Source organism: Toxotes jaculatrix, chromosome 3 (genome assembly GCF_017976425.1).
Source record: "Toxotes jaculatrix isolate fToxJac2 chromosome 3, fToxJac2.pri, whole genome shotgun sequence".
Classification (NCBI taxonomy): Eukaryota; Metazoa; Chordata; class Actinopteri; family Toxotidae; genus Toxotes; species Toxotes jaculatrix.
The window spans coordinates 7,218,953-7,240,245 of NC_054396.1; the positions used below are offsets into that span (position 1 = coordinate 7,218,953).

A 21,293-nucleotide genomic window follows, 5' to 3' on the forward strand; every position below is an offset into this window, starting at 1 on the left:
ATACAAAGAGAGGCCATGTTAAAGATTCAGAAATTGTGAGGGATGCAGTGTTTTGGTGGCATAATGCTTAAGATATATATAAATTAAAAGTCCCTGGATTCAGTTTCAGCTGTGGACCTTTGATGCATTTCATCTCTCTCTCTTTCTACTGTCATTAGCAAAAAAAAAAAAAAATCTTTACAAAAAAGAGAAGAAATTGTGAGAGATTTCTCTTCTCTGTAATTTCCTTCTTCGATGTTGTTAGTTTGAGCCAAATAAAATCAGCAGGACAGATACAGTGTGATGTTTTAAATGTATATGGGTCAAAAGTCATATCAAGTTCCCCCTGGCTCTGTGACTGTATGTAATACTAACACGGCAAAGAATGTTCTCCCTGAACAATCACGTACAGTACACACAGCAATGTACATGGTATTATAATGGAGTGGTACAGTACAGCATTGTGATCCATTGTGTTCTGGACCTGAAGCCAATTATTCCACTCAAAAAGAAACTAATCCAAATGAGTGAACACTAAAAGACTCTATGTTTTGTTCTGACACGTTTGTTCTGTAAAACCTGAAGCTTAGTCTTGATTAACTTTTGAGGGCTCTAAACCCCCAAAAACAGCAGGTATAATCAAATTCAATCAGGATTAGAGCCCCTGCCTCTGTCTTAAATACCACTTAGTCAAACACTACAGTAAAAAAATGCAGCCATTTTTATGTTTTTCTTTAAATTAAATATACTACTATAAAGATATGATATTACCAAGTATACCATGCCATACCATGTGCATACCATGACTCTAAAACTAGTCTTCTTATTTACTTCTTGCTTCAGACAGAATAGATTGCAACAGAATGCAGGGAATACATAACAAAATATTGATCTTAAAATTGTATGGTTCCGGTGGAGGATAAGAAGGAGAGTGGTTGAAATACAACGGCAGATCAATTATTTACGTAAAAGCTCTCGTGCTCCAGAGCTTGCGGAGGACTTTCTAGGTTTATAGTACGGCGGTAACACAGACCTTTGAAGCTGCCCAGTCAATCCAGCCTTCGGCACATGGGTCGACATTAATCAGAACCAGTCCCTCCACCAGAGTGGGGTGGTTCAGCTGGGAAGGAAAGAACACGTGTCACTGTCAACGACAACAGACTTGGGAGACTTCACACTATGTTTTTTTTGACAAATACGATGTAAGAAGTCTCAGTTGTGGGTGGCATCTTGCATTCTTGTGTACATCTACAGTGTGGTTTTGTCCGAGGATTTATTGTCCCAGTGAACTTAAGGAACTGTGCCTATGCATAGTTACATCTTCACAATGAAAAGTTTGTTCCCCCATCAGTCCAGGTACAGGACAAAAACACTACAATGTTCTCTAACATGATAAAAAGTGAAGCATGTCTCTTTAGATGAAGACATGAAACAACACAGGCAGAATCCTGGGCATCTAAATTAAGGGGTGCGGTTGTGGAATTGCCTGAAGACAGAAAGAGGATGTCTGGGGAAATCTAAGATCTATCTCGCCCAATATCGAGGGAATACTGCGGATGCTGCTTTCAACACGATGCAAATCCAATGCAGCAACAGCTGCTATAAACCTATCAAGGGTACACACATTTTGCTCTAAGCCAGTTAAAGCAAATGGATTTCAGAATCAATTTTTCCTTATTAATTCTAAACAAGAGCAGACTCTCCACAGAGAGCCCCATGATATGATTCCCAGTGCCAACACCTTCCCTTTTCATGCCCAACCCACTATCCTGTCTTTTCATTATTCATCTTTCAGTGCTCCCTCGCTCCTCTCTGTCACTTCTAGCTCTTTCTGCTCTATTGTACACAGATGGTGCTTATTTTAGATTCACCGCCATGAGTGTGGAAACAAAATGAAAGCAACTGACAAGCAGAGAATCGCAAAGGTGATTCATCGTCTGGGGAACGGCAGTGTATGGTCATAAAGCCTGTGGAGACCAACCTGATGCCCTGAGTGGGCTTGATGGGAGGCTTTAATGTTCAGTGTAACAAGCGGTGTGGCCTGAAAACCTTCAATTATTACAGGCGAGACAGAGAGGAGGACAAAAAAAGAGTGGGACGGACAGTAAGAATAGAAAAGTAAAGAGGGCTGACAGTGTAGATGCTCTGGTTGTGATGTGGACTCACTGCAAAGCGGGTGAGGATGTACGCTCCTGCTCCCACGCCAATGCCGATCACGCTATTGATCCTGCAGAGAAACCACTAGTTAACATAAGACTGGAGGTGAACAGTCAATTTATGCACATTATCACTGATTTGTCAAAAGGGGAGGGGGTGGGGGGGCACTCACTTGAGCTGAGTCATCACAGAGGGCAGCATTTCAGCCAGCTCGTCCATGGTTGGGTAGCGATAGCTGGAGACGGATGAAACACATGTGAGTCTGTGCGAGTACTACGCACAGGAGAAATCAAACTGATCATAAATTTAAATACTCAAACCCTTCAGGATTCTGACCGATAGGTTCGACAATGAATGTGCTTCCATTAACAAATGAAGTTAAATGTAAATGGCTTTACATTCTAACTAAATGAATTGATTGCAGCTCCTCGACCAGAGCTGAAAGAAATGTGTTGCCATTCATCAGCACATGCAACACTAGCCTGACACCCACCTGCTGGGGAAGGGAGGTGCACCTTCCTGCTGGCCGGGTGCGTCCACATGAACCACTGCAAAGTGCTGCGTGATCTCCTGCATGTCCTCATAGTTGAACAGGGTATTGAAGCACGACTTGTCTAGAAAGGTGCAAACAGAAGACACACTCATAATGTGACACACTCATAATGTAACACCTGAGCGTGGCTCTTAGGTGCAGAGGGTAAAACAAACGTTTCACCACACCCAGGACACTGTGTATTGATGAGTGTATTGTGGGCTGACTCACGGTTGAGGCCAATGTCATGATAGGTGAGAATGACAGGTCTGTTGCCCTTGGGAACGCCTCTCATTGTCACATGGAGGACGCCATGGGGAGTCTCGATATCATGCTCCTGCAGGCACAGAGAGAAGAAAAGCAAACAGTTGAAATATACAGAACTGATATGAAGTACCTGCTGTATGTAAAGAGGATAGGCCTGCATTCAAGACCCAACGTGTGTGCTGGCCTTCCAAGGTATGACCAATATGTAAAGGACAATCCTGGCAACATTTTATTTAAAAAAGGAATCTCTCATTGTAGCTAAAGGCAGATAAAGCCTGATCCCCAGAACTTTATCATACAAAAAAAAAAAAAAAACACACATCAAGGAGCGATACTGTTGCACTTGTGTAACATGTTCCTTCATTGCAATAACCATAACTCTGCCTATGTAGTTTATTTCTACACTGCTGTGAAACCAACAGGGCAGTGTAAACAGGGATCCTCAAGCAGGCTTGGAAATATCTCCATGACACACAAATAATCACTAAAGACAAAAATGTAGTCGCAGAGAAAAACTACATTGTCCATGTTCAATGGAGCGGACGAATGTTACACAATGTGTGGCTCTGTCAAATGTTTTTAATCACTTTTGAACATGAGTTGTGTTCCACAGGAAGGAGACAGAAGATACAGTATTTTATCCAGAGGATTTTTCACTAATAAAACTTCAGCTTTAAGCAGTAGAATATTATATTGTGTGGGCTAAAACTTTTCTCAGCCTAGCACAAAGTAAGAGTTTGTCCATGTTATTCTCAAGACGAGCAAAATCCTTTTAAGCATTTCAGATAAACGAGGCATTTATACTATACTGACCAAGCAGGCATACACACTGGCGTGAAAAAGTTCAATCTACATCAAGGTTGCGACAAAGCTTGAACACAAAGAGGATGATTTTATTCACAAAAATCAGACAAGTTATTCCATAAAATAAACACCCAGTGACCAACACATGTGTCTCAGACTGAAGATCCAAAGCATGTGCCTCTTGTCTCCACCACACATCCCCTGTGCCCTTGGACAAACAAAGCCCTGAGTATGCTGTCTTTTCATTTGGGGAAATAGTTTTTATCCAATGGTGTGAAACTCAGCGCTTTCACAACTATGACTCTGCAAAAATGCAAGAGTCATTTGATTTGTTGAATGTTTTTGCAGAAGACCCATTAAAATTCAAAGAGCTCACACCAGCTTCAATCTCTCATTGCTTTCTATTGAATTTCTTTCTCTGTCAAGTCAAAGGAAGCCCCATGTTGGTGCCTCACAGAGCTTTAGCAAAAGAAATGTATCAGATAGCTTAAAGGTCATTTAAGCTTGCAATTTCTTTAGATAAAAGGGAGAAATTAGTTAAAAGAAACAAAAACAAGCTCTCATTAGTGCTTATGGGATTCAGAGAGAGTGCAGGATGTGACATAGTGAGTGATACAATATTCAGGAAGTGACCAAGCCAGTTTCCAGACTTTCTGCCGAATCACAGCATCATGTTATCACACCTACATACACATATACTTCCCAAGGTCAGCATGGCTTGGGCATGGCGCATACAACATTGTCCATATCGTGCATATCGTGCATCGCTAGGTGTGTGTGAGTGTGTGTGAGTGTGTGTGTGTGGGGGCTGCGCAGAGAGGGAGCGGGTGGGGCCCAGAGCATGTCTGGTCTCAAGACCCACTGGTCATCAATAATAAAGAGAGCGAGCCTGGGCGGACGAGAGATGCGGGCTAGGACTGACAGACACAGAGGGAGCGTGACTCTGACTGTACACTGCCATTTCCCTCCCTGGGTTACCACTGCAGCCGTGTGGCTGATGGATATGTGCCACAATCTCTTCAGAGCAACTGAAGGTTAATTCTCAAGGACAAGGCTGCAGTAATTTGCACCTGCAGTCTGTAATGGACCCAGCAAAACAAGAAGGAAACTGCTCATCCTGTCAGCAGTGGAATGAGACATCTTCCTTTGAGTGGGTGTTGGAACAGAGATTAGCCTGTCGCACCAAACATGAAAACTATGCACAACACAAAGCAATTAGAACTGCCTGCTATCGATAGTGTGCCACAGTCTACAGCTACTGAATGTAACCACTCTTCCTGAGATGGAATAACCCTTGAAGAAAACTTTTCTGCTGACAGGAAGCCTTGTGCTCATCCATTTTCACAGATAATGAAATGATTGTGCAACCTCGCCATAGTATGGAGGCACAACAAGCTGTTACAGACGGAGAGGAAACTCTCAACGGCTGTGCTGCTGCAGTTTTAGAATTTTAGACAAGGACAGAGTCAAGGACACCCAGTGTAGAAAAAGAGGCTTTTATCAGAAATACAAGGAAAACACACTTGTTCCAACGCCTGCCTTCTGTCATGTGTGTGTAGAGTACATGTGCCAGAAAAAGCACACGTGTGCGCCTCACCAGAGACAGGAAATTAAATCGTGATAGGAACATGGGAGGGAAATAGAGAATGAAGATGAGATAGATAAAAAAAAAAAAAAGAAATAGAGTCTGGAAGTAGATGGGAGTAAATAGAGCGTGAACGCAGGGACAGAGTGACAGAGAAGGGAGGAAAGAGAGAGAACACAGGAGGAGTCGTGTATGACTAACAGACGGGTGTGCCTTAAAACAGAAGGGGTGCATCGCTTTAACTTGTCATGTCTCTCCAGCCATGTCCTGGCACAAACAAACAAGGGTGAAGAATCGTGGAAAAAAGGGCTGTGGAGAGAAGGAGTGGTGCTTTTCTCTATTCATTCAGCTCTTGGCATGGTTTAGAAGTTGTATTGATCTGAGAGCTCTGCATCTCATCATTTCCTTTCAGACACACAAACACACACACACACACATATGGGTACACACAGAGGCTTAAGAAGAAAATCGACATGGGGTGGGGCTGCTAGACAGCTAGAAGGGAAAAAGAAGGAGAGCACTGCAATGACAGCAACCTTCTTTCCCCTTTCATACATTCATGGTAGCTAATAGTTGCACAAAGAGTGCATGTGGATGTTTGGGGGGCTGTAGGTGAGAGAGGAATACTGAGTAGGGGTTTATGCTTTGAGTAAGGGGGTGGGGGGCATCAGGAGCTTCCCTGGGCCAACGGGGTGGGGGTGGGGTCTTGGGTTCTGGTACCAGAATGAAGGACAGTGAGGGAGGTGGGGTGAGGTGACAAAAGGAGAGCAGTATGTCATGCCACTCTGCTTCCCGCAATCCCTCACTTACCAATCCCTCCTGCCCCTCCTCCCTGTTTTCCCTCCGCCCTGCCAGGAACAGCATCAATCACCTTTGAGAGCAGCATTACTGGGCAGAAACACCAAGCAGCCTGCAAATGGCTTTAGTGTACACATGCATATACACAGCCACAGATTCATACAAACACATATACACATCCATATCTTCTCTGTATGTGCTCAAGTGGCATCATCCCAGGTACATGCCATCCTGCTCCCTTTATGACACAGACACAGCCCTCCCCACCTGCAGCACACTTACAGTATGTGTGTGTGTGTGTGTGTGTGTGTGTGTGTGTGTGTGTGTGTGTGTGTGTGTGTGTGTGTGTGTGTGTGTGTGTCATCGAAGCAGTGGGTTGAAACTACAAACTCAAGGTCTCTGCAGGGGAGGGAAGGAGCCACTACAATGGTTTTAGTGTGTTGTTGCTACAGTGTGTGTGTGGGGGGTGAGTGACCTCCCAGCCTGTTTTCAGTGATAACAGAATGAAGAACACAGTGCAAGCCCTATGCACTGTCTGCTGCCATTCGCCTTTCACTGGGCAAGAATATGCAGCCCTGCAGTTATGAATACCCAGAAAGAAACACACCTGACATAAACAGAAACACGTACCCAGAAACACACCAATTCCAGCGACCCTACTGATGGACACCCACACACTGAGAGGCACATACACATCCTCTGGTTGTGGCATTTGCAGATTCAGAGACACTTGAGAGCTACACACATGCATCTTTCATATCATCACATTAAAATGCACCACTGCACCCTGGGCATGTTTAGCCTGTGCTGAGAGCACACATGGGCACTGTGTGACCTGTAGACATAAACACACACACACAGAACAAATGTTCAACCCACACCAGCAGCTGCCCGGAGAGAAAAAACCCCAAGTCTCAGCCGTCTGCCGAAGGTGGTGACAAGCAAGCCAGGAAAGACCCCATCAGCTTTCCCTTTCTTGGAGCCAGCTGCTGCCACCCTGTCTTTGGGGAAACCACACAACAACCCCCGCTCTTAATCTAAACCAGAACCCCCCTGCTGCAAGCACCCAGCCAGGTGTGTCAAGGCAGGCAAGACGCATTTGTCACTCACCACTCCATTCCCAGAGCATGCAATCTGGTCCAGGTCCAGAATAGCTGACATGTTTTTCCCACGAAGGAGAGGAGTGTGTTATGCTATGTGTGAGTGTGTGCTGGGCAGCTTTGAAGGAGGAGGGAGGGAGCGTTGGTAGGAAGGGAGGGATGTAGGGTGAGGCAGCTAGAGCAGCAGCGACAAGGAAGAGAAGAAGAGAGAGAGGAGAAGGACACAGCAGAGGGAGTGAGGAGGAGATGGGTAAATAATCTGAATGAAAGCAGACGAGGGGGGTGTGGTGGGCAAGATGCAGAGACAACGAGAGAGAGACAGAGACGAGAGGTGGGAAAGAGAGCAGGAAAAGAGACAAGAGGGGGAGGAGAGTGAGACTGCAGTTTGTGCTTGGTAGTCACAGCGCGTCTGTACATCCAGCCATCGGTGCGTCTAATTGGATTGCGGAGGGTCAGGTGGGTAGAGGGAGAGGGTGGGGCTTAGAGGAGAATGGAGAGGAGGGGGGAAGAGTGGGAGGAAGAGAGGGGTGGATGCATGGAAGAGGGGTGATGGGGTGCAAAAGATGCAGAGGCAGTCCAGCAAAATGGGTAGGCTGCTGACGTCACGGTGTGATACTGATAAAGAAAAGAGAGAGGAGAGGAGAGGAGAGGAGAGGAGGGGAGAGGAGAGGAGGCTGACTTTGACAGCTCACCCTGGGATGTATTCTGCATCAGCAAAATGGCTGCTCATCACTGAGATTCAACAACTGTCTCCAGATTCAGTTCAGCTTCACCTTGCTGAGGGAGAAGAATCCAAATGACCTAAGCTGCCAAATAATAAATATCTGAACGTGATCGGCCACGATCACAAACAGTTAATAACTTCTGACTGTAAGAGTGAGTCACTCAGAATTACTAGCATAAAAAGCAGATGTCTGACACACACCAACAATAACTTTACCCTAAATGTTGTCTCATAAAGCAACACTGCTGCTTTATCATCTGAATCTTGTTGTAATACACCAGTGTTCATTTCAGTACTGACATATAAAGACAAACCTCATTGTGTTTCAGGCTCATTAGAAAACACAGCCCCCCCAGCTACTGTTTTTATTGGCCATTCACAATCCTACAAGAGAGGATCTATTTCTTCCCAACCTCTCGCTGAGTCATTTGATCCATGTAGTTTATTGATCTGTCCTTTTCCACTCTCCTCTGTCATTTGCACAACTACTAGCAGTTCAGGGCGTCACGGCTTTTGTTAGAGACAGGCTGCTCTCTGCAGCCAATGGCACACATGCAGACAGGGCAGGGTGGGTGGGATAACAAGACAAGGGGTGCGCTCCATTGGTTAGTCAATGCAGCAGCATGCTCGGTTGTAAACTGCTGTTTCTCCTTTAAATCTTTGCTGTCCTAACTCACAGAGAGTGCCACTGACACACATGTAGTGTATGTACATTAATAATACAGAAATTATAGTGTCATTATTATGTATAATGTGATGCCACAATAGGGCAGCATGTCAAATGTTTAATTTCAATCATTTAAGTCAGACTGTGAAGAAAACGTGACTAATTGTGAGTAAAATGTGATGTTCAATCACTAATGCCACATTATGGTGTATATGCAGTCAGTTACATCAGCTCATGGAGACAATGTGCGTGACCAAACATATGCACATCCTTTCCTTGACAGAGCAGGTGTGTCTTTGTTTCACACACTGAGTCGAGTGTCTCAGCAGGAGTCTGCAGTCTGAGGAGTCACGCAGGAACACACTGATGCTGTTCTGCTTATCTCTGTTTAACAGCAGCATCTAAGGTTTGATTTTACACGTCCAGGCATACTAAAAATGAACAAGCTCAAACAAATCTTTCTGTTATACTGTACAAAATGACATGACATGGTCTGCCATATTACATAATCAATTTTATCCTCTTCTAAGATGGTGGGTGAGCTACATGTGATCAGTTCACTATGTTTCTGTGATGCCTGAGCCTAACTTTAGGATACTCAGAACAGAAATTCAACAACATGAAAAGCACAGCACGCCCAACAGACGTCACACAAAGGCAGAGCACCCCAGCCACATAATGACCAGGCTTATGGCGCCCTCTGCTGGTCTTACTGAGACAGTGAGGATTTAAAAAAACATGACTTGGCAGCTGTTGTCTGTGTAAGAAAGTAGACAGTTTCTTCTAGTCTTTCTGTTACAGTGGCACAAGATCAGTGGTATCAAAAGTGAACATAATCATGAAATGTGAAACCTAATAAGCAATGATGAATATACTATAATTACTATATAGAAAAAAACTGTCAAAGGTAATAATCTAATCCTGGCATATTAGCTCACAAAATATTTTCAGCCAATAAACTGAAACAGCACAAGCAAAGATTCCACAGTTACCATCTCAAACGTTTGCTCTCCACAGCAAAGTCCATCACCCCAAATATGTTCTATCTTTAAAGTGGACAGTCAGCCATTTCCACGTCCATGAAGTAACTCAGTGTTCTTAAGTAAGCACTTTAAAATACAGCAGGTCCCATGAGTGAAGGAGGCTGACTCACTCCTTCTTCCCTCCCTCGTCTCACAGTGGCATAAGCAGGACATCATAGCAGACACAAGACTGCAGCACCACACCCTATATGTTCTTCTCTATGACCCCACCTCACCACCACTACCATCAGTGCTCCCCTCCACATGCAGGTGCACAGGGTTTTGATGTGACTGTTGCAGTATGTGTGGACTGCCTGTAGTAGGAGCTTTAGCAGCAGAAAAGTCAGTAGGAGAGCAGCTGGATTTGTCCTCCAGCTGCTGGAATGTCAGATCGGTTGCTCAGAGAGATGGTGCAGCCGTGACGGCCCCTCCCACTGACTGTATTCATGGGAAATGCCTTATGCTGCATGTGGGCTCCTACTGTACTACATCACGTGACAGGGGTAATCATGTACAATGAAATACCTTATTGAATGAAATGAAAAATGAAACACCGTACTTAAACATTAAACATTTTGAAGTTTACAACACATTTGACCCTTTTATCAAACCATGTTTGAGATCAGCTCAGCTGTGTCCTACACACAAAGGTACACAAAACACAAATTTAAAAAACATTTAGCATTACCTCTTACCAAAACCTGGAGGTAGATAAATTCCTATTCTAAGTAATTAATATATTTGGCCAACTAAAGCTTGCTTTCCAGAGTGTAGCCTAGAAATTGGAGCAAAGTGCTAAATAGCTAGAAAGCTACCAACACTCCCTTGTTCATAATTTCTGTCCTTTAGGTGGGCTCTGAAACTGAAGGATCTACATGAAATTCAACCATCATTCATTTTATTATTTACACTTGTGCTTTTCCTGCCATGACAAGTCAAAATGTCTTTTACTATTATATATATATAACAAGTTTTCACTTTTGGTGTTGGAGTACAATATGAAGGAATCATCAGGATTTGTCTTGATAATTCCCCAAGACACCTGAATGTGACTGTATGAGGTCAAAATGGCTGCCATGGAAATAAGGTCAAATACACTTAAGTCTGCCTCAATGCTACTGAGACCAATTCTGATACAATTCTTCCTTTGAAGTGCAACTGGAGAACATGGACTGAATCACAAGAGGTTGAGTGTAAAGAAACACCACAGAGGACATCATGAGCAGCTGGGTGACTGCAGCATTTTATGAATGTATTAATGACAATGCAGACAGGAAGGGGTGCTGAGGAGCATGTAGCTCGCCTGCTCCAGCTAACATGCATATTCTCCTCCCCTGCCTGCAGCAGCTATATTTAGCTCTGGTGGGATGTTGGAAGCAGGCATTGCTGCAGAAAGTGAGAGAGGGATGAAAGGTTTAACCCTTCGCAGTCACGGTGCTCATGAAACACAGCAGAGTGCTTTCTCGCCCATGGGAAGACACCCCTCCTCCTGCAAGAGGCTCCTTACAAGCTGCACAGCACAGAGGCAGAAAACGTGCAATCTCATTCCCCATGCAAAGAAGGAAATAAGGAACACTACCCACTCAAGGCCAATATTCCTTTTTTCTCGAACAATAATTATTCTTAAATTACCACATAAAAGGTCTGTGGCTGCAATGCAATTACAGTCTGCTGCGACACTATAATTGTACTGTGGAAGACTTTACCTGAGACAACTTTTAAAAAATACTGAACTCTATAAAGATCCCCTACATCCATCACACAAGAGAGCCATCCCTACACATCACACAAATACTCATTTTCATTGTTCTGTGGTAAATCCAGGCTTCCCCGACCAGATTCACATTGTGAATTAGTGGTTATATGAGTCTTTACATTCAGACTAGCAGCAGGGGCGTCAGGGTGTCCAACCTTACATGAATGATTTAACAGTTTTCTGAGTCATTAGCAAGGATTTTAATATCAGTACATACAACCCACAGTCCACAAACCACAGTGAATTCACACAGATGTAGTATGCATCCAAGCAAAACCTAAAAAAAAAAACCCCTACAATGAATGAAGTTACTAGTTCCTCTCTCAGCGGTGTGCAACAAATCAACCTGCCAAGAATGATGAATTTACATTTTTCAAAAAATATCCAGCCCACTCAACACAACCCTCTTACAGTATTATGTGTACAGACTCAGATAGTGTCCTTGCAGTTTGTCAGTTACTTGTACCATGGACTGAGCCAAAAATACTGTTCAAAATTGTAAGTGAAGATTTTGAAGTGACCCCTTCAAAATCATCAGTCAGTTCCCTACACACACACACAAACACACACACGCACACACACACACACACACACACACACACACACACACACACACACACACACACACACACACACACACACACAATTAGTAACATTAATAACAGTAACAGAAGATGTGAACAAAGGACACACTTGAAAAACAACCTGGGCAAAAATTTGTGTATGACAAAAGAATGACTCACTGATTTATCCATAACAGAAAACCCACACTCTACCAGCATATGTTGGGTGGTTAAACTGGATATTGCTGGTGAGGGACAATGTTCAGATGTAGGCCAGCCAAACAAATGGGTCTAACAGCAGGGTGGTGAGAATAGGGCCATGTTCCAGTACCCCAACCCCCTTCCACTAGCATAACGGCTGCCTCTCACACATGGCACAGCAGCACAAAGCCCCACTCACCTGGCAGTCGAAGTCTTGAAAGTTGCGTGCATTCTGCAAGAAAAGTAAAAGGAGATGGTTAATAAATGTACCACAGGCTCAGAGATGCCATGTTTCTGTATGTAAAGCAAATAATAGTAATAATACCTAATGTACTTGTGTAATACAAGTGCATTGGGTATGGATGGAGGTTCATTTGATGTAGATTGATGGCTGCAGTGCAGGTGTCACATGATGTGCCGGCCCATACATAACGCTCCAAGTATACATGTGTGATGAAATAGAACTAATCTGGTGGTGTCCCACTTTTTTCCCAGCTCTTAGCAATGTTAGGTTAGTAATATAATTTGTCAGAATTAGATTAAAACATTAATCGTTATCCTACAATCAATCATGTCTGATATCTTTGATTTTAAGACATTTTAGCAACGTGATCCAAGCACAGAACTTTGCCCAGTTTGCAGAAAACTGAGTGCATTACAGAGTAATACTGAGCTTGAAGTAAAATCTGAGTATCTGCAGCAGACAGACAACATGATAAATGTTTTCAATAGTATGAAATTAAATACTTTGCTGCATAGAACATGATTAATGGCGAAATATTTTTACATACAGTATTGTCTCAGTTTGTACTTTGTCTTTGTTCAGTCAACAGGAGGCTTTGGGGTAGATGGGCAGTGCACTGAGAATGGGCAACAGACAACAGAGAGGGCTCCTGTGGGATTCAGTAGTAGGCCAAACCAGTAGCTCTGCTGTTACAGGTACCATCTGCCTTCCTACTGAAATAGCTGTGCAGAAGGAATCATGGTAAAAACACATTTCTAGACAAAGTCTACTCTTTTCTGTTTCTGTGATGCAGCTCTGAGGTGCTAAGTATTGTAGAGATGCCATGAAGGCACAGGAGGAAACAAAATGTCCTTGCTTGACCTTGAGGACTGTTTACAAAGCCCCTTCATCAGTGTCAGCTCCCTCTACATGCTGAAGGCAGTGATGACAGTTTTTATGCGAGAGATGGTGCGATGCATCTGTGCTTATCTGTCTTACTTGTCGTCATGCCAACTGTTGCACTAGCCTGGGAATTGATGACCTTTTCTTCTTTTCTCTTTGAATGTATGTTCTATTTTGAAGCCAACTTTAATTACAGACACTTAAACGTCAGTGATTATACTTGTTATCATTGTTATGGCTACTTTTCTGCTGCAGACAGTGCTCACCTCTCTCTCCTACCTGGCTACATAATCAGCGTAATCTTTCATAAATGCATTATCTATACGGTAATCAGAAATAGTTTTCACCACCACTACAGAGGATCACAGGGAGAATGACAATCATGTCTCATCACTGTTATCATGTCATCATCTCCTCCTTCAGTTTCAACTCCTGGTTTGTCTTTTTAATGAGCTGGCCACTAGGTGGAGTGAGAGGTCAGTGCCAGTCTTCTTCATTCAGATGGTTTTTATGATATACAGTAAAAACCCCACCCTGTCACCTCACACAAAACATCTCCCTTAACTGGCACGTAGCCTGACTGGCAAAAATATGGGAAGAGCCCAGAAGAGGAGGGGAAGAGCTTTGATCTACTAACTGGGTGTTTTTTTTCTCCATTCATCTGTTTCTGCTGTCGCTCACTCACTTGAATCGTTCAAGCTCTCTGAAATTAAGAGAGCTGAGTTTTTTCCAGCTTCTCCTTTGATCTATGTTCATTCTCGGTTGACTGTCTAAAGTTATACCCCCCCGTCTACAACCTCCTTTTCTCTATTGACTTGCTCTCTCGTTCTCTCCATCCTTTCCTTTTTCCTCTCGACAGTTGAGAAGATATGAATAATTCACTTTGATGAACAGGACTGCAGCGTGTGCATGTCTCATGTATTAGTGTATATATTTGTCTTGAAGTTCCACATTGAGTCTGCATTCACTTTTGGAACACACCATACATCTGTTCACTTTGTGTGGGTGGTTATACAGATGTGTTCAGGGGCACAGTTGGGTGCCTGTTGCCTTAGCAGCTTGTCAGTGTCCTGTTCTCACCTTATTGGTCAGCAGTGGCTTGATCTCAGTCAGCTGTACATCCTGCAGCTCATCCATCTTCCTCTCTGGTCACTGTAAACAACTTTGTCCAAAAAGAAGAGAGAAAAACATTATAAACATCAGTGGTTAGGCAATAAAATTTGTAAGAAGTGAAAGCATTGCATAAAACACCCCCAAACCATTTTTTGTCCGACGGTCAAAAGCCTATGAGTATTCAGTTCACTCTTACACTATATCACACAAAATGGAATAACTGACTAATCGTCTTAGCATGAGTTGAAGTTCATGGCAACACAACCTACGCATCTGACACCGATCGATTAGTATGGGGTTGAAGGAGGTGGCAGCAGGTAGCTAGGTCACTAGTCCAGTTCTGACAACATCTTTTTCTCTCAAAGGTACCTTGCCTTCCATACTGGCGCAATGTGATATGTGCTATATGAGATAATACTGTACAGGAGGCCCTGGAAGGGATAGAGGGCATTTTCTCAATCAGCTCTCAGGGAAAGGACACACTTTCAGCCCACACAGGTGATGTGCAAACATGCAAACACACAAAGATGGATCAGGCCAGATTTAACAAGAAGCTCTGAAGCCCACCTCATTTGTTTTCCCCTTGAAGGCAGCCGTTTGTCCGTGCACATAATTACTGAACAAGAACACTGACACAAAAATGCCCCCTCCCCCCACTGTCCATGAAATGGTACCTCCTCAAGCCTTGCCTGTTTGCACAAGGTGAGGACAGGAAGAGGTATTGAATTACCTGGCTGTGCTCAGGAGAGCGGCTCATGTTGCACGTAACAGCAGATGGAGCCTCTGCCTCTTCTAGGTCAGGGCTTACAACTGGAAGACAAAACCAAATCATCCTGCACCGCACCACAACCAGCCTTGGAACCAGACTGCACGTGTTTGAACACTAACACGAGCGAATGCAAATGCTGTTGTGCAGAAGACTGGCCAATTGGGGAAGTAACTACAATCACTTCCTCAGTCAGAGCCAACACCCTTAGAACGACCTTGAGCTGCGGGTATCAGATAACCTTCAGGGTTTGTTCGTGATGAGTCTTGCAGCCAACTAACAGCAGGAGGCCTTGGCAATGATGACGCCAGGCCATGTCTGTGTTTCCAGCAACTTCATCCGCTGATATCTTGACAGAGGTCTGAACAGAAAATTGCCTGTTGACACATGAATCAGGTGAGAGGTCATCCTGCTCTGGCAACAGACTGCACCTTGCTTGGAAAGCACCAGGAAAGTAGATGGGTGCAACTGAGCAAAATCCTCAAATTACATAAAACAGGAAAAAAAAAATGTAGAAGCACTGAGCATTGGAAGTACTCAGCTACCAGCATGGGGAGTGAAAACATGCCCAGCAAAATCCCTGCTGACAAATCCGACTCAAGAGTGGAACTAAATAATATTTAGACAAGTGAACAAGGAAAAAAGAAAAACAAATACTCTGCATGCTTGAGCGGATTGAGCGTATTGGCCGGATCAATCCAACACTTCCTCAGGCTGTCACAGAAAGTGGGATGGAGGCAAAGGCCGCTTTAATTGTAGCCGGCTAGCCGGGTAATTGAGGTGTTAAGGGAGAAGGGGTCAGGGTGGGCTTAGACCAACTGACAGACTGACTGGGTGGCGTTCACAGCCCAACCCCACTGACCCCCTTATAGTGTGTTACCCGGGCAGCAAACAACCACCCCTCCTCCACCATCATCCAGGGCTTCTTCCTTCAGTGAGATCTGCTAGAGCTTGATAAGGGCTTAACGTTGCATCAAATCACGTGGAAGAAGACTAGATCACATTTAGCAACATCCACCACTGTTGCAACCCTTTCCTACCTACCCCACGCCTGCTCTACTGTTCAGATTGCGCAGCCGTTGCCATAGAGACAAAGCTGGTTGCCGTTGTTTATTCTAAGCTGGGCTAGCCTCAAGGGAGAGATGTGAGGCAAGGAGACATGGGGAATAGATAGTGGTAGAAATAGTGGTAGAAGAGGGACTGAATAAGTGAAGCTCCAAACGTGCTTTAAGACGTCTTTAGCCCTGACAATCACACCGACTCAAATGAGCCATGCAGTCTGTCTGGATATGACAGCAAAGCTTAGTGTAATTGCAACAGAAAATCGGGAGAAGTAGTCCCAGATGACAGGAGGGAAATTCCATTTGCAATCTGTGCAGCCTGCTGGGTTTGTCCCATATTCACACCATGTCATTAATGTGGAAGAGGATGGGGAAAGGATTGCTAGAGTTGATGATGTAGAACGAGTCCCTCTAGCCTCAACAGCGGGACTATCTGCTGTGAGGGACTGCTCCCACAAATCAGTTTTACTCAGCTCCTCCACTTGAAGATGAGTAACACACGAATTACATGCTGGCTCTCACACATGATTTCCCTCATCTGCTGTTCAGGTCCATTTCCCTGCTCAGTGTGCGTAGCTGCCAACAGGGCTTCATCTCAGCATTAAATATCATGCCACACAACAAGGGACAAGGAGGCTGTGCCAGGTGAACAAACGAAAGCAGCTACAAATCCTGTCAGAGGGAAACCACGTGGCCCCTTCCACATAGTGAAGGTCAGCCTTCACTACAGCCTTGTGTCAGCGCCACCTCCAGGAGAACAGGAGGTTTTCAATTCTGACAAGAACAAACTGGAAAGACATGTTGAAGCCTGTCAGTTTAATAAATGGATAACTTATCTAGCATCGCGTTCTTTCCTCTCTCCTGTTGAGAAGTGCTGCTGCCTACCTCACAAACACCATCCTATCTGTACTGCTATAAGAAGAGAGAGGACATGCTTTTAACTTAATGCTGAGGCACAAGCGCCAGACCTCATGCATACGTGGACGCAGAAGAGTGTGCCAAAACACCTACTGTAAATATATGGTATCTCTGCCAACAAAAAGGAGTCCTATTGCTGCCATGTCAGCAGACGGTGCTGAATGATCGATGAACACATTCCCCACTCCTCCTCCCACTTTTCCTGCCACCCTCCCACATCTTCCTCCTCCTCCTCCTCCTCCTCTCTGTGCACTCTCTCCCTGTCTTTGTCTATCCATCTCCAGCTCACCTTGGGCTGACAGGAAGTCTAGGCAGGCTGCATGATGGACGACTGAGAGCCCAGCTGTGATGCTGACCCTCCCTTCAGCCCGTTCAATTAGTCCTCTTTCCTCTTTATTGCCATGGCAACCATGACTTCAGCTTCACCTGTTGCCATTATCGTTCATGTCATGACCGTGCTATGACTCTGACCTCTCTGGCCTCAGGTCGACCAAGGTGGGTGTCGCCATAATGACCTCATATTAACCTGCCTCCGCGTCTCCATGGAGAACCTGACTCAGCCAACAGACATATTGCCATGGTGACAAAAAGCTGAAATCCTTATCCGTTCACACATTGTCACCCACTGCAGTGGGGAGATCTTTACACCAAAGGGTTGTGGTGGAAGGGTTGTGCGACAGCATGAATTTCTTTCAAAAACATTACAACAGGCAGTGTGATAAAACTGAGCTTACACTTGATTGTGATGGTGAAGAATACAGACCTATAGCACTGGCTCTGATTTGAACAGACTTTATGGGAACTGTCAGCCTGGACAGGTGCAGCCTGATTAACCAACCAAGCAAATCAAAATGAATCAGTTACAGAGTAAGAAGAGTATACCAGTCGCTGTAAATATGTGTCGTCGAGTATTTTACCCCACCACACAGATTACCAATTTATTAATTCAAAAACATTATGGTTTATTCATTATATTTACTTTAAACTCATACGATCCCTTGGATGCAGATCAAACTGTACATGAAGGATGTTTTTCAGTGGTATGCCAAAGGGTTTCTCGCTTGAAAGCTGTCCAAAAAACAGCATACATTTGTTTTAATGATTGGGTTCTGTTGAAGTACAGTTTCCCCAAATTCTGAAGAAGTGCCTTCCTATTGACTTACAGTAAAGGAATTTGACCGTGGATTGTGAAAAATGCTCTTGTTCAAAATAGTATCACACACAGAAAGAAGCAGCAGTCATCATTTATTCCTCCCCCACATCACAGCCACACTGACACCTCATTATGACTGCATCTGCCCAGCCACTGCATGGGGTGGTGATGACTGTACAGAGGCAAATCATTGTTGGTGTGTCCCACTTTAGGATCCAGATCCTCCCAAGTCTGCATTTCTATACCTACCTATACCTTAGAATAGGCCAACAAGGCCTGTCCCAAATAAGCTGCCTGTTGCCTGAACTTAAAGGACACAATCAGTGTAACCATGCAGCTAAAGTCAAGACATATCATGTGATCACATCATATACCAGGTTACCAATTGCCAGGTATTTGCATTCTCTTAGTCACTCACTGGTAAACATATCAGTACTGTTAACCTGATTAACCTGACAAGCTGTCCATAATACTCTGAACTAAAAACCCAGGTATCATGAAACTTAACCCAGTTCCCCCAAAGGTTTCTAAACTTTATAATCTTTTGTGGGTAATATTTTTTATGTTACAAGTTGACATATGCCATCCAAACCATTACTTTTGAACGTTTTGACTCTTGACTTTCTCCCTTAGAACAAAGGATCAAGTTTAGTCAGGTCTTGAAAGCCTCCAAAGGACACACCTTACTTAATTTGCAACACAGCTACTGACAATAACTACCTCATTTCCTACTAGAGGGAGCAGTGTCTTCTGCCTGTCTGCTTTCTCTGAAAGCCAAATTATTTGATACAGTTCCTGTTACAGAGGAACATAGTCGTGTCTGTCCTCAACTGGAGCCTTGGTCTTTAGTCAGCAATTCACCAGGCCTCACATCACAACAAAAAATAGGCCAGAACAAATTCCAGAGATGCAACCCTCCTGCCAGCCATTCAGCCAGCCTCACTTCTGTGTCCGCTCTTCACTTTCTGTGCGACAGTGTTTTGCTGTCAGTGCTACAGTCAAGTGTAAACAACTTTTCCCTGCACAATCATCAGTGTGGTCGCACCTTACCCTTAGACTGGGAGACTTTTCCATTAAGGAGCTACGTCACTAGAAATCGTCCAACATTTCATAACCAGGCCAGTGTTTACAGTCATCTGCACCAGAGTAAAGCTAATGGACTGTGACAAGGCTCAGTTCCAGATTATTGCTCTAACCTGGGCTATCTGCTAAGAGAATTAGAAAAGGAAAATCCATTTGATTGGCATTTTTGCCCCTCCCTCCCTTTGAGATCAATAACAACACGGGTGACAGAAAGCACAGTTGAATTCTTTTCAGTCTATTCGATTCTATTCTAGAGGCGAGGGATAAGACCCAGGAGGAAATCTGATCTGGAGTTTGCTCTTTTGTTCTCCATCACAGAAAAGCTGACCTATAGCACAGAACATCCCCTGCTGATGCTGTCAGCAAACGCAAACACACACACACACATTACACACACATGAATGAACATGGAGGACAGCACACACTCACATGCACACACACCTCCCCATGCTTCACATCTACTTAATTAAATGACAGCTTGCTCTCCCGAGGCTCCATCATCCTCCTTCAGCCTATGCGATTCTCCTGATACAAGCTGACAGATCATTTTTTCCTTCTTTTGACAATGTAAAAAAAAAATGACGAGACATTTCTCTGATGTCTTTCTCTTTCACGAGTCTATCAAAATGGTCTATTCTTATCCAATGTCTCACATCAAAATGTGGAACAACACCCATTTTGGCTTTTGAAACCAAACTGAAAACACTGGGTTGGTTTGCTTTGAGAAACCGAGCCTGCTCAGGTGTAGGTTCACATGTATATACACAGATATAAGCAAACCACTGAAGAGAAGATAAAGTAAAAATAATGCCTCTTTGGTTGCAAAACTAAGGATTATGTAAAACAAGCAACTCACTCGACCAGAAAAGCTATTTTAAGACATTCAGAAAGAGAAACAAATGTTCCTCCTAAAATACCACACTCCTTGTCTGATCCGTCCAGGAATTAAAATGGTCTAATAAACCCTAAATACTATGCTCAAAATACAAGTGATAACTAGATTTACTGCCTTGTGGTCGTACGCCTCTGCCAACCAATCAAGCTACAGTTTACATCCATGTCTGTCCAGACTCATATAATAAATGCAGTGAAGACTTTGAAGGGATTTAATTAAAGGCATTAAGTGTATTTGCAGAATGTTGTGACATTGCAGTGAAGTTGACCTTTGAGTTTAGCCATTTTTGTGAAATTCTGTCATAATTAGAGCATGAATGCCAACCACCAAATTCTAATCAGTTCATCCATGAGGTATTAATTTTGTTAATGAAAAGAGTATTGATATTATCCAATGATATAATGTCTCCTCTCAAACTAAACCCAGATAACTAACAGTATTTTAGTGAACAGGTGAGTGAATCCAGTTTCTGAATGACTCACTCACTCTGCAGTGAACAGCACAGGTAGTTGCAGTTATGCTAGGTTAGCAAGAACAGCTGTATGGGATTAGATCAGAGAGAGAACGGTTCTGCTCAGACAGACAGTTTGGAAATGTTAACTGGGTTTACTGAGGTGAGTCAGTCTGTACCACTGCAGAGCAAAGTGACACAGACAAGGGTAACCATGGTAACAGTACACAAAGATGGTGACAGCTGCCTCAAAAATACTGCTCGGGTCCAAATGGATGTTTGTGCCAGATGTAATGAAATTCCCTCCAGGCGTACTTGATATATCACGACCCCAAGAATGGGACGGACATAAGGTCACACTGATCTTGACCTTTGACCACCAAAATCTAATCAGTTCATGTGAATGTTTGTGCCAAATATGAAGAAATTCCCTCAAGGTGTGAGATATCGCGTTCACGAGGATGGCATGGACGTACAGCTGTACCTACTGTATATACACTCCTACACATCTCCAAACCTGCAGGGCCACTGAGTGCAAGACCCCTCTCATTACTCTCTGAGGGCTTTTAAAG

The 21,293-nt window shown here is 43.9% G+C and overlaps 1 protein-coding gene across 1 annotated transcript in view; it reads right to left on the reverse strand.

Moving 5' to 3' along the window:
• ndrg3a (ndrg family member 3a) overlaps positions 1-21,293 on the reverse strand; it is a 32,134-nt gene that overhangs the window by 4,436 nt on the left and 6,405 nt on the right. Inside the window, exons 2-8 of the mRNA XM_041033815.1 lie at positions 14,362-14,443; positions 12,355-12,387; positions 2,900-3,005; positions 2,630-2,750; positions 2,309-2,371; positions 2,146-2,206; positions 1,013-1,099 (exon numbers count right to left, since the gene is read on the reverse strand). Coding sequence (XP_040889749.1) covers positions 1,013-1,099; positions 2,146-2,206; positions 2,309-2,371; positions 2,630-2,750; positions 2,900-3,005; positions 12,355-12,387; positions 14,362-14,418 — 528 coding nt within the window. The 5' untranslated portion in view covers positions 14,419-14,443. The remainder of the gene's footprint in view (positions 1-1,012; positions 1,100-2,145; positions 2,207-2,308; positions 2,372-2,629; positions 2,751-2,899; positions 3,006-12,354; positions 12,388-14,361; positions 14,444-21,293) is intronic.